General features: G+C 49.4%; 1 protein-coding gene across 1 annotated transcript in view; it reads left to right on the plus strand.

Annotated features, from left to right (window-relative positions):
* Positions 1-3,630, plus strand: part of CNIH2 (cornichon family AMPA receptor auxiliary protein 2) — an 84,145-nt gene extending 80,515 nt beyond the window's left edge. The window contains exons 5-6 of the mRNA XM_077323002.1: positions 2,704-2,847; positions 3,222-3,630. Coding sequence (XP_077179117.1) covers positions 2,704-2,847; positions 3,222-3,249 — 172 coding nt within the window. The 3' untranslated portion in view covers positions 3,250-3,630. The remainder of the gene's footprint in view (positions 1-2,703; positions 2,848-3,221) is intronic.
* Positions 3,631-11,600: the final 7,970 nt, after the last annotated feature.

The raw sequence follows: 11,600 nt of genomic DNA on the forward strand, positions 1-11,600 counted from the left end.
CACACCGACTGCTTCAGTGACTCCATCCATCCACCTCGTTCTCTGTCGTCCCCTTCTTCTTTTGCCCTCAATCGCTCCCAGCATTAGGCTCTTCTCCAGGGAGTCCTTCCTTCTCATGAGGTGGCCAAAGTATTTGAGTTTCATCTTCAGGATCTGGCCTTCTAAGAAGCAGTCAGGGCTGATCTCCTCTAGGACTGACCGGTTTGTTCGCCTTGCAGTCCAAGGGACTCGCAAGAGTCTTCTCCAGCACCAGAGTTCAAAAGCCTCAATTTTTTGACGCTCAGCCTTCCTTATGGTCCAACTTTCACAGCCATATATTACAACAGGATTAAATAGAGGTATCTATTTTCAAAAGCTTATTCTTTAAATAAATTTAGAGAATAAATTTAAAGGATAAAGTCAATCAACCTAACCGCTTTACCTGACAGACCAAGTGATCCTAAGCACGTTTGCTGAGAGGTGTGTCTAGCCGAATGCAGTCAGACCTCCTCCATAGTAAGAACGTTCTAAAGTTGCAACCTAAATATTGCATTCACCAGTGAGCCTGCGATATACGTAGTCCACATTCCTGATCTCCCGATTTTGGGTGCTGAACCAAACCCCAGCAGAAGCTTCTGGCCGAAAGAAAGCAAGCAGAATTCTAAAAGGAGGTCTCCTACGGTGTTAACTGTGAAATGTGACCCACTTGGAGGTAAATAAATAAATAACTCGGAGGGATCATTACATTTCCCTGCATTTCCCGTTAGGATAGTTAGATTATAGTCTATTCCTGTACATCTCTGTAGGTTTGAAGCAGCATTCTTGGAAATTGGGGCTTACAAGAATTTAAGGAGGGCGGAAAGAATGGAGAGACTGCCCTTTGCTTGCAGATGTTATCCATCCCTCTTCTGTTGTAAAAAACTGCAGACGGGGGAATTTTTCCTCTAACCCAGATCTCCCCCTCCAGCATGCTATATGCAATCAGGGGTTTGGGCTGGTCTGTTCTCTCCATCCTTTCATGCTATCCCCCCCCCTCCCCTTGACTGACTCGCGGCTGCCCTTAGCATTTTGCGCCTCTTAGACTGCAGTGAGCATGCTCAGTTCGTTTCAGGATATTGCAGAACTGGGGAAAGTACAGAGGAGGACAACCAAGATGATTAGGGGATTGCAGCGCCTTCATAGAATCATAGAGTTGGAAGGGACCTCCAGGGCCATCTAGTCCAACCCCCTGCAGAATGCAGGGAATTCACAGCTCAATCTGGGTTGTCTGGGACTTTTCTAAGCTGAAGATGATTGGGGGTACGGGGATGTAAGAGAGGCTTCTCAAATCATGCATGGGGTGGAGAGAGAGTGTCCAGGGAGAACATTTTCTCCCCCTCCCCAAAGTGCTAGGACGCCCAGTAAAGCTGATGGGCAGTTGGATCAGGACAAACAAAAGGAAATGCTGCTTTAAACAGAGAGTGATTAAAATGTGGATTTGCCGTGTAACAATGGCCACAGGATTAAAAACAGACTGGCCAGGGATTCTGTGGGTTTTGTTTGTTTTTTTGGATGGGGGGCAGCATCTGGGCATGGAATTGAGGTCACTGTGGGTGGGCAAGTAGTTGTGAATTCCCTGCATTCTGCAGGGGGTTGGACTAGAGGACCCAAGTAGCTCCTTCCAGCTCTATGATTCTATGAAAAGAAGATTTGATAGATAAGTCTCTCAATGGCTACTAGCCATGGTGACCAAGAGGAAGCTCCGCACTCAGACACACTAAGCCTCTGAATCCCAGAGCCAGGAAGCAACACCAGGGGAAGTCCTCGGCCTCCCTGCCCTGTGGTTCGCCCTCCAGAGGGTTGGCCACTGTGTGAGACAAGATGCTGGACTAGATGGACCACTAGCCTGATCCAGCAGGGCTCTTCTGATGTTCTCATGGGAATGTGATGGTTTCTTTTTTGGGGGGGGGGGGAGCTGTAAAATAATGTTGTTTTCCCTACATGGGGAGACCATCCAAACTTGCAAAGAAAAAAAAAATCTTGCATTGTCCGTGGGTGACTTCACTTTGCCACACTTGAAGGAAACGGTGGTCTCCTTGTTTGGAGTTTGTCCGTGGCACTGAAATCGGTGTTGGCATTGCAAATCCTGCTTTAAAGTGATGTCCCACACAGGCCCCAGGGCCAGAAATCTGAGGAGTAAGCCATTGCAGTTGGCCAGAAACATTGAAGAAGACCGTTTTATACCCCGCTTTCCTCTACCTTAAGGAGTCACAAAGTAGATTACAATTGCCTTCCCTTCCTTTCCCCACAATTGTGAGGCACGTGAGGCCAAGAGAGTCCTGAGAGAACCAGAACTGGCCCAAAGTCCCCCAGCAGGCCTTGTGTGTCTCAGAGCACCTTGCAATTGCCTTCCCTTCCTCTCCTCACCACAGGCCCTTTGTGAGGCAGCTCGAAATGAGAGTCCTTAGAGAACTGGGACTGGCCCAAGGTCACCCAGCAGGCCTCATGTGTCTCAAAGCACCTATCAATTGCCTTCCCTTCCCCTCCCCACAACAGACACTTTATGAGGTAAGTCAGGCTGAAAGAGTCCTGAGAGAAACTTGACAGGCCCAAGGTCACCCGGCTCATGTTATGGGGAAGGGACTGGGAACATGTCACAGTGGTCCCAGCTCAAAGTTATGCAGCCCTGGTTTTCCCTTCCTTTGAAGCCTTTACTCATTTGTCTTCCTCCTTCCTTCTCTCCAGGTACTTTCACCGCCCGGCAGATGGCTCAGAAGTGATGTACGATGCTGTATCCATCATGAACGCCGACATCTTAAACTACTGCCAGAAAGAGTCCTGGTGCAAACTGGCCTTTTACCTGTTGTCGTTCTTCTATTACCTGTACAGGTGAGTCAGGCCAGGGTATGCAATTCCGGTTACAGGACCCTTGTGCCTGTAGCTGCCTTCATAGAAGATGTTAAGAAAGGTGGCCACCCATCCCTGCCATAGAGTCTTCCCTCCAAAATAGCCATTTTCCCCAGAGGAATAATTCTCTGTAGTCTAGACGAGCCGTTCTCTCTGACACATTTGAAGAGATGAGCTGCAATCCTGGGGGAATCCTCAGGTCCCACCAGGAGGTTGGCATCCCTGGTATGCCAGTGATCATGTTATAAGTGCGCCGGAGGCCTAACCATAACCCTTTATTTGCCTGCCTCGCCGGAATTCCACTCTAATGACAAAGTAACCTCTTTTCTCTCTCCTTTCTCTCTGCTGCCTTCCAGTATGGTTTATACATTGGTGAGTTTCTAACAGAGCCCTTGGACGGGGCCGAGGGGGGCGGGATCCCGAAGACGGTCCCCACTCTCTTCTAAGAGATGCCCCCCACCCGGACAATGGAATTACACGAGGACTCTGCGGCCGTGGGGAGGGGATGGACCCTGCGTCCGAAGCCAACTACGTTGCAAGACTTTCCTTTCCTGGCTGCCTTGGACACTGATATTCTGCTGCCTCATCTCGGACAGGGGCTGCTGCGCCAATCCCAATCCCCCCACACCGTCCCAGCCCCAAGAACAGGGTCCACCGGTTCTCTCTTTGGTGAAGAAACAGTGCCTATTTCTCCGCGGACAAGACCTCCCCCCGAGCTGCATTCGTTGCAAAGATCTCATTGTGGGGCAGGGAACTGAGCGGTGGGGGCGAGGGGGGCAGAGTATTGGGGGGGGGTCCGGGAGGGGGCTGTAACAGGGGAGGGGAGCTAAGTTCTCTCCAGCATTTTTCATTCGAATTTGGGGGAGGGTGTTGCTGAATAGAGATCTCGTCGTCTTCTCTTCCTCCTTTTTTTTGTTTTTGCTTTTTTCCGAAATCTGGGGAGTAGGGCCGGGAACACCTTTCCTTGCCCCACTGGAGCGGGCTTCAGGATTTAACCAGGCCCTTTTTTTTTTGTAAGTACGGTGATGCTCCCTTGTCCCGGCCAATTTTTTTCTTTTCTTTTCTTAAGGCCCTGGGGAAAAAAATTAACCATGAATTTGGGGGAGGGCGGCCATTTTGCAAGCGGCAGAAATGCTTTGGGGAGAGCAGGACATTGAGGGGGCGTTTAGAAAACTCGCACGTCTTTTCTCCTTCCCTTCTGAAAGGCAACTATGGGAAGCGATTCTGGTGGTGTTTTTTTCCCCTTAATATTGAATTGCTAAATGGCAATAGATGGTGAGGAGGATGCTGAGGCTGGAAGGGAAGGAGGCGCTGGGTTGTCATGGCAACACCGAGGCCTATCTTTCTGCAGGCTTTTAGTAGCATCCCTCCTGTTTCCTTCCTTCTCTCATAGGGGCAGGAGGGGGGAGCAAGGTTTGGTCTCGTCCCCTCTCGTGGGAGTCAGGGGGACCACCTTATCGGTTCACAAACCAAACATCAACCCCAGATAAATAAGAAGATTAAAAATGGCTTGCTAAATCACGGCTGGGTCAGTGCTGTGGATAAGAAGAGCTGTCTAACTGCCTGGGGGAAGCTCACAAGAAAGGTGTTAAAACAATAGCTGTCCCTCACTTGGCAGGGAAGACTGCCTCTGAACGTGGAAGTTCCATTGAGCCGCCACACCAGAACTGTGTCCCGCCCCGTGAATTTGCCCAATCTTGTCTCAAAGCCATCTCATTGAACAGCCGGTGTGGCATCGTGAATCAAAACTCAATTTGCTGTTAGAATTTCTTAAACATCTTTTACGGTATCTGGATCTGAATTCCAGTTTTAGTTAACATACATATATATATAGAGAGAGAGATAATATATATATTAAATTTCTTATTTTTGGTATATATCAAAGATCCTATCTTTAACCACAATGTTTTAAAAGCAGGCCCTACATGTATAAGACTTCTCCAAGCTGCTTTTGTACCAAAAATAAGAAATGCCAAGCCCTCCGATCTACAGAAAGTTAGATCATGCTCAGGTTCAATTCTGACGAGTAGGATTTCAGCGCCACAAGCTTTCCCTGCATCGGGGCCTGAAGGTGGTAATCCTGTGTCCAAAACATAGACTTTGGGTAGACTTGTTTTAAGAGAACCACTTTCTTTTCCCCACACGCCAGCTTTGCCAAGCAAAAAAATTATAAGCTGCCACAGAGGAGCTATTGTGTATTACGACGTTCAGGGTGATGAGTTAACTCAAAACGAGGGCTGCCAGTTTCCCCCTGGCCACCAGCAGAGGATGGGGTTTTGGGGGCCTTTTTGTTTTCTGCCAGATCCAGTTTGGCAAACTCCTGAAGATGTGGAGATTAGAGCCTGGGGAGGACAGGAACCTCAGAGGAGTACGGTGCGATGGAGTCCACACTCTAAAACAGCCATTTTCATCAGGGGAACTGATCCCTGTATTCTAGAGTCTGTAGTCGGGAGATGATCCTCGGGTCCCGCCTGGAGGCTGGCATCCCTGCTCAACCCTGAGATGCAACCTTGCAGCCTGATTGGAATCCGAGACACGTGCTTGTAGGTAGGAGAAGATGGAATGTGCCATTCAGGTAAAAGTACTCTGCCCATGCACAGAAGAGGCATTCTTCTTGGTACGGTTCTTATTTATTGTATGGCATGTGTCGTGTAGCCAGGAGAGACGAAGATTGTCAGGCAAGGGATGTTCAGAGGTCGTTTGCCATTGCCTGCCTCTTCGTCATGTCCCCTAGTGATCCTTGGAGAAACTCCACCCAAATCCCTGGAGGTCTCCCATCCAAATACTAGTCAGGGTCAGCCCTTCTTAGCTTCTGAGATCTGATAGGATCATGCTTGCCTGGGCTACAAGCTGGAGTTCTTGGTATGATAACGCAGCACTAGGTAGAATGTACAGGGCTCAAGTTGCCAACTGATCAGGAAAAACAAATACTGCTGGACACAATCCCTGACCTAAAAAAGCCAAATTGATTTGGGGGGTGTAACTTTTCATGGTGTGGGAGGGCAGTACGGTTAATAGCCCAAAATCTCGGGAGGAATGGCTGGTAAAAGATGTGGTCACCCTTTCCAGGGCACTGCTTCTAAGGTCTGTGATAACCTCTGACAACCTGCTTCTGTTTGGTTTTCCTCAGCAACTGCACAAGTCAGGGCTCATTAGGGGAGGGAAAGCCGGTTGTCTGAATCCATTCTGTTGTGAGCACTCAAAATGGGCCTGTCCTGGCCAGCACCTGGAAAGTCCACATTTAGGGGGCTTGGGGATCGGCGAAGGGTCCCGACCCTCACTTCCCGGAACTGTTCATCCCTCCGCCCCATTTCCTTGCTCCTTTTTTAAAACTTTTGAACTTGGCGGGCTCCCATTTTTACCCCTCCCCAGGGGACTGTTGTATAAAGAACCCATGTTGGAAATAAAAATGATTTGACTGTGGTTGAAGACTCCGCTTCCTGGGTTGGGGGGAATCCGACCTACAAAGGGACCGGGCTTCCCTCTAGGTACCCGACGGACTGCGGGCTTGCTCTCGTGCTTTTAATCCGCAGAGCTTTCCACAGCCTGGAAACTAGCATTTCATAGTAACAGAGTCAGATGGGACTCCAAAGGGCATCTTGTAGGAAATTCACAGCCACCTCCCCCCTTCCCTCCTCACAAGGGACTACTGCCTTAAGCCCAGATGACAGCAAAACACTCAAGGATCCCTGGGTCAATCTGGCCTGGGGGGGGAATTCCTTCCTGACCGCAAAGTGACAGTCAGCATTCCCCTGGGTGTGTAAGAAAGGACCACAAAAGCTGAGTGCTGGCTCACCTCTGCCTGTCCTCCCTCTCGCCATCTGCTTGAATTCACAGAATCAGCACTGCTGTCAGATGGCCATTTAGCCTCTGCTTTAAAACTTCCAAAAAAAAAACACACCCAGGAGAGCCCACCACCTCCCGGGGAAGCCTGTTCCGCTGAGGAAATGCTCTGTCAGGAAATTCTCCCTAACGTTTAGCCGAAACATCTGGATTTCGTGTCAGTCTAACAGTTCCGATCTGACCTCTTGGTGCAACAGAAAACAACTCTGCTCCAGCCTCTGTAAGGTGGCCCTTTCGATACTTAGAGATGGCTACCATATCACCTCTCAGTGGCCTCTTCTCCAAGGAAAACATAATCAGCCTTGTTAGTGAAGCCGCTGTAAAGTGACAAGGGTGAGGGTCACAGGAAGAACGGGTGCTCCGTGCGATAAGGGCAGCCTTAATCTGCACAGGGTGAACTGGTTTTTGCAAAGAAATTGTGACCATGCTGGACTGAGGGCTGTCAGATTTTTCTCCAACAATGCTCCTGTGCAGTCAACAAATGCCACAGCCTTCAAACACATTTGATGGGTATGGCTTCAGGTTTGTGTGAGAGAAAGAAGAAGAAGAAGAGTTGGTTCTTATATGCTGCTTTTCCCTACCTGAAGGAGGCTCAAAGCGGCTTACAGTCGCCTTCCCATTCCTCTCCCCACAACAGACACCCTGTGAGGTGGGTGAGGCTGAGGGAGCCCTGATATTACTGAAGAAGAAGGTTGGTTCTGATAAGCCACTTTCTCTACCAGGAGGAATCTCATAGTGGTTTATAATTGCCTTCCCTGTGAGGTGGGTAAGGCTGAGAGAGCCCTGATATTACTGCTCAGTCAGAACAGCTTTATCAGTGCTGTGATGAGCCCAAGGTCACCCAGCTGGCTGCATGTGGGAGAGTGCAGAATTGAACCTGTCATGCCAGATTAGAAGTCCGCACTCCTAACCACTACACCAAACTGGCTCTCAAGGTGTGTCTGTTAGATTTCCACACAGGGTGTTAAGAGCATAGGAGCCCCACCAGATAAATAGAAGTGACAATCCCAGCTCAGATCATTCTGTGTCCTGGCTCAGAGGGTTCCCTGCTTTCAAAAGTTGCTAGATTGTGGCGGACGTTCGGTTTATTTATATCAACCCAGCAATACACCTGGCGTTTGAAAGAGCAGCATCAGCAAAAAAACTTTAAAAGGTTCCTCGGGGAACTTATGATTTACATCCCAGGACATTCCATCAGTGACCTGAGCGTGGCAGTTCTCCTACAGAGAAGCTCCAAGGGGAAATTACAAGGTGAGATTGCTGAACTGGAATTCATCAACAAGTTCCTGAGAGTGGATGCCCCCCCAGGGCTGAAGAGAGATATTGGGTTCTTGCTTCATTTTGGTGGTAGTGGAAAGTGCTGTCAAGTCACAGTCGACTTATGGCAACCCCTTAGGGTTTTCAAGGCTCAGAGGTGGTTTGCCATTGCTTGCCTCTGCAGAACAACTCTGGAATTCCTCACTAGTCTCCCATCCAAGGACCAACCAGGGATGACCGTGCTTCACTTCTGAGCCTTAATGTGACCAGGCTAGCCTCTTATTTTACAGACAACAATATTCTGCATTTCCCACCTTTAACTCCTTGGTTCTAAGCAAGCTGATTAAATTCTACAACTGGTCCTTCTTGGTAATGCCACCCCCCCCCCCCCACCTTCTGATGTGGATATAAGACCTGAATTATCTTCATTCTTATTTGTATCTGACAAAGTGAGCTGTGACTCTCAAAATCTGATACCCTCACTGGCAGTCTTCAAGCAAAGGTTGGAGACACACTTTTCTTGGATGCTTTAGGATGCTTAGGGCTGATCCTGCGTTGAGCAGGGGGTTGGACTAGATGGCCTGTGTGGCCCCTTCCAACTCTATGATTCTATGATTCCAACCTGGGGGTCAGGACCCCTTTGGGGGTCAAGCAACCCTTTCACAGGGTTGGTTGCAGGGCAAGCAGCTTGGCCGGGGTGGGGGCCACCATCCACACAATGGCCTTGCGGGGTAGATCGAGATAGAGCATTCATCTGGAGCAGTGGAAAATAGCGAGATCGGCATGGTGGGACAAGAGGCAGAACTGAACTGAGAAACCCCAGGGGAAAAAAAAAAACAATTTATATACAATAATTAGTATTAAAGTAGTTTGAAAGGGGTGGCAGGCAGGAGGGCGTGAGAGGGTGGCCATGGCTCCCTTTGGCCAGCAAAGCGGGTTAAAGGGAGTGGAAAGGCCCACCCCGCCGGCAGCAACAGGGCTTTGCAGCCCGCAGGGAGGTTGCAAACTCCCCCCCCCCTGCCAGCGAGGAGGGAGGGTGGGAGCTGGAGGGGGAGGGCCAGTCACGGTGGACCTGGACAGACAGGGCCCCGAACAGTCTCCTCCCAGGAGGTTATTTTCCAAATATATGTACCGGAGCGAAACAGTGTTAAGGATGAACAATGGATCTTCACGCCATTGGTCAGTTTCGGTTTAATTTCTGTGAAAGAACACTTGCGTAATTTTATGGCAGGGGGTCACTGCAACATGAAAAACTGTATTAACGGATTGCGGCTTTAGGAAGGTTGTGAACCACTGGCTTAGAACTTCTGATCAGAACCTGCAAGACCTGGATTCCAGTCCTCCCTGGGCCATGAAACTCTGTGACCCTGGACCAGTTTTTTGTTCTGTCTCTCATCCTAAACTACTTCGCAAGTCATCGTGAGAACCAGGTGTGGAAATCACAGTGTTTTAAGCTATTTGGGCAAAGGGCAGAATAATCATGGAGTAGACACATGTCAATAGGTGCCAATATGTACTTCAGACCTAAATGGTTAAGCCAAAGACTTCACAGAAAGCTGGTGTGTATAGGATATAATGTCGGGTTAGGCTCTGGGAGAATCCCCCGTCAGCCGCGGAAGCTTGTGGGGTGACTCGGAACCAGTCAAACACTCTGAGGCTAGCCTTCCTCGCAGGGTGGTTGTGAGGATACAATGGAAGAGAATTGTGTAAACTACCTTGGAGAGAAAGATGGGGGCATGAATGAAGGAAACAAACGGTGTGGAGAAACTGGGAGAGAAGACGTGACAGAGAGGCTGCTGACAGAACTAGCCATTGTGAGGGCTGACTGAGGAAATGGTTTTAATAAAAGGAGAAGCCCTTTAGCTACATGCCAATGTCCCAGCCTCAGTTTGTCACATGCCGAAGGACCTCGGGTGCCACTCCTCTTCGGGTGTCCGGTTGAAGTCACCCACGTAGGGCTTTAGGGTTAGATGGGGGAAATCTTTCCGGGAGTAGCCAGCCAGCTTCAAAGCGTCTCTGCCATCTGCAGGCTGTTCCATGGAGCAGCCAAAAGGCCTCTGCCGGGTCTGCACTGACAATCCAATCCATTTCATTCCCCCAGCTGGGTTTCTCTCGTGCTCCCACTCCCCTCCCCAAGCCCAGCTGCTTTGCCCTGGGAGAGATTTATTAGATGTATCAACTGCCCCTCCCAAATAGGCTTGGGGTGGTGTCCATTTTAAAATTCTCCAAAGATATGAATTTAATTGCTGCTGGTTCTCTCCTGTGCTGGCGACAGGAACTGTTCCCTGCCCTCTTCTATAGGACAGCCTTTTAGATCCTTCAAGAGAGCCATCCTGTCCCTTCTCAGCCTCCTCTTCTGCAGGCTGAACGTTCCCAAGTCCCACAGCCTTTCCTCACAGGCTGGATCCCCAGACGCTGGATCATCCTTGTCACTCTCCTTTCTCCTTCTCAGGTCTCATTCTCATTCCTATGTCTTTAGGCCATTTATGTGTTTATACCCTGCAGAGGGTGTATTCTGGAGGCAGGAGGCCCGGTGATTTTATTGGTTTGCCTGGCCTCAGACATTTGCTTGACGGAATAGTGCTGTTTTACAGGCCCTGCGGAACTTTGGCAATTCTATCAAGACCCAGATTTCTGCAGGCAGCGTATTTCACCAAGCCGGGGCCAGGACCGAAAAGTCCCTTGCCATCATCAGGGCCAGGTGCAATTCTTTTGGGCTGGGGACTGTCAGCATATCAGCAGCTGAACGTAGTGTTTTTATGGGGGCATACTGGGAGGGGCTGGCCCTCAGATATGCAGGGCCCAGGCCAAGGTGACCAAGATAATCGTGGTCACCCTCCTCTGTACTTTTTCTAGCTCTAAGACGCCCTTTGTGACATACAGCGACTAAAACTGTACAAAGTGCTGGAAATGAGGCTACACTGTAAATCTATACAAGAGCATCATAAGACCAGCTGCAGCATTTCCAGTCCCTTTTTCACCGTTCCAGCACCCTGGGTTGACACTTTTAATTGGGCTATCCATTACGACCCCAAGATCTCAGCAAGTTCATCACCCTTTTACACTTCTGATACTGTGGAGGTGAGAAACTGCCTGGCACCAGGTCAAGCCGCTAGCTTAGCATTCTCTAGGGCTGCCGGTGGGTCTCCAAGGTCTCCGGCAGAGTCAGACCCCTGACCCATCTCGTTCAGTCATTTCCTTCAAAGGAAGGCTGTCAAATGTAGATCTGGTCTTGTGGCCTATAAAGCCTGTGCCATGCTAAGAACACAGTGTGAGGATATGTGCATGAGTCGTGTGGGAACAGTGTGGCATCTCGGAGACCCATGGAGGCTCAGAAGGTGACCTTGGGCAAGACTCGGTGTAGCCTACCTCATAGGGCTGTTGTGAAGATAAAACAGAGGAAAGGAGAATGATGTAAGCTGCCCCGGGAGAAAGGCAGGGTATAAAAGAATTAAATAAATCATACGGGAAGAGTATGTAGAACAAAGTGAGGGTTGGTGATGGAATGGACACTGGCCACAGTATCTTAGCCACACCTTTATGCAGGGCTTCACTTGTAAATAATAAATCTGGCTAGCATCTTTCAACCTTCTGTTCTAGAAACTTAAGCTGCTTTTTCTTCTGGCTTCAACTTC

The sequence above is a fragment of the Paroedura picta genome, chromosome 1, assembly GCF_049243985.1.
Source record: "Paroedura picta isolate Pp20150507F chromosome 1, Ppicta_v3.0, whole genome shotgun sequence".
Lineage (NCBI taxonomy): Eukaryota > Metazoa > Chordata > Lepidosauria > Squamata > Gekkonidae > Paroedura > Paroedura picta.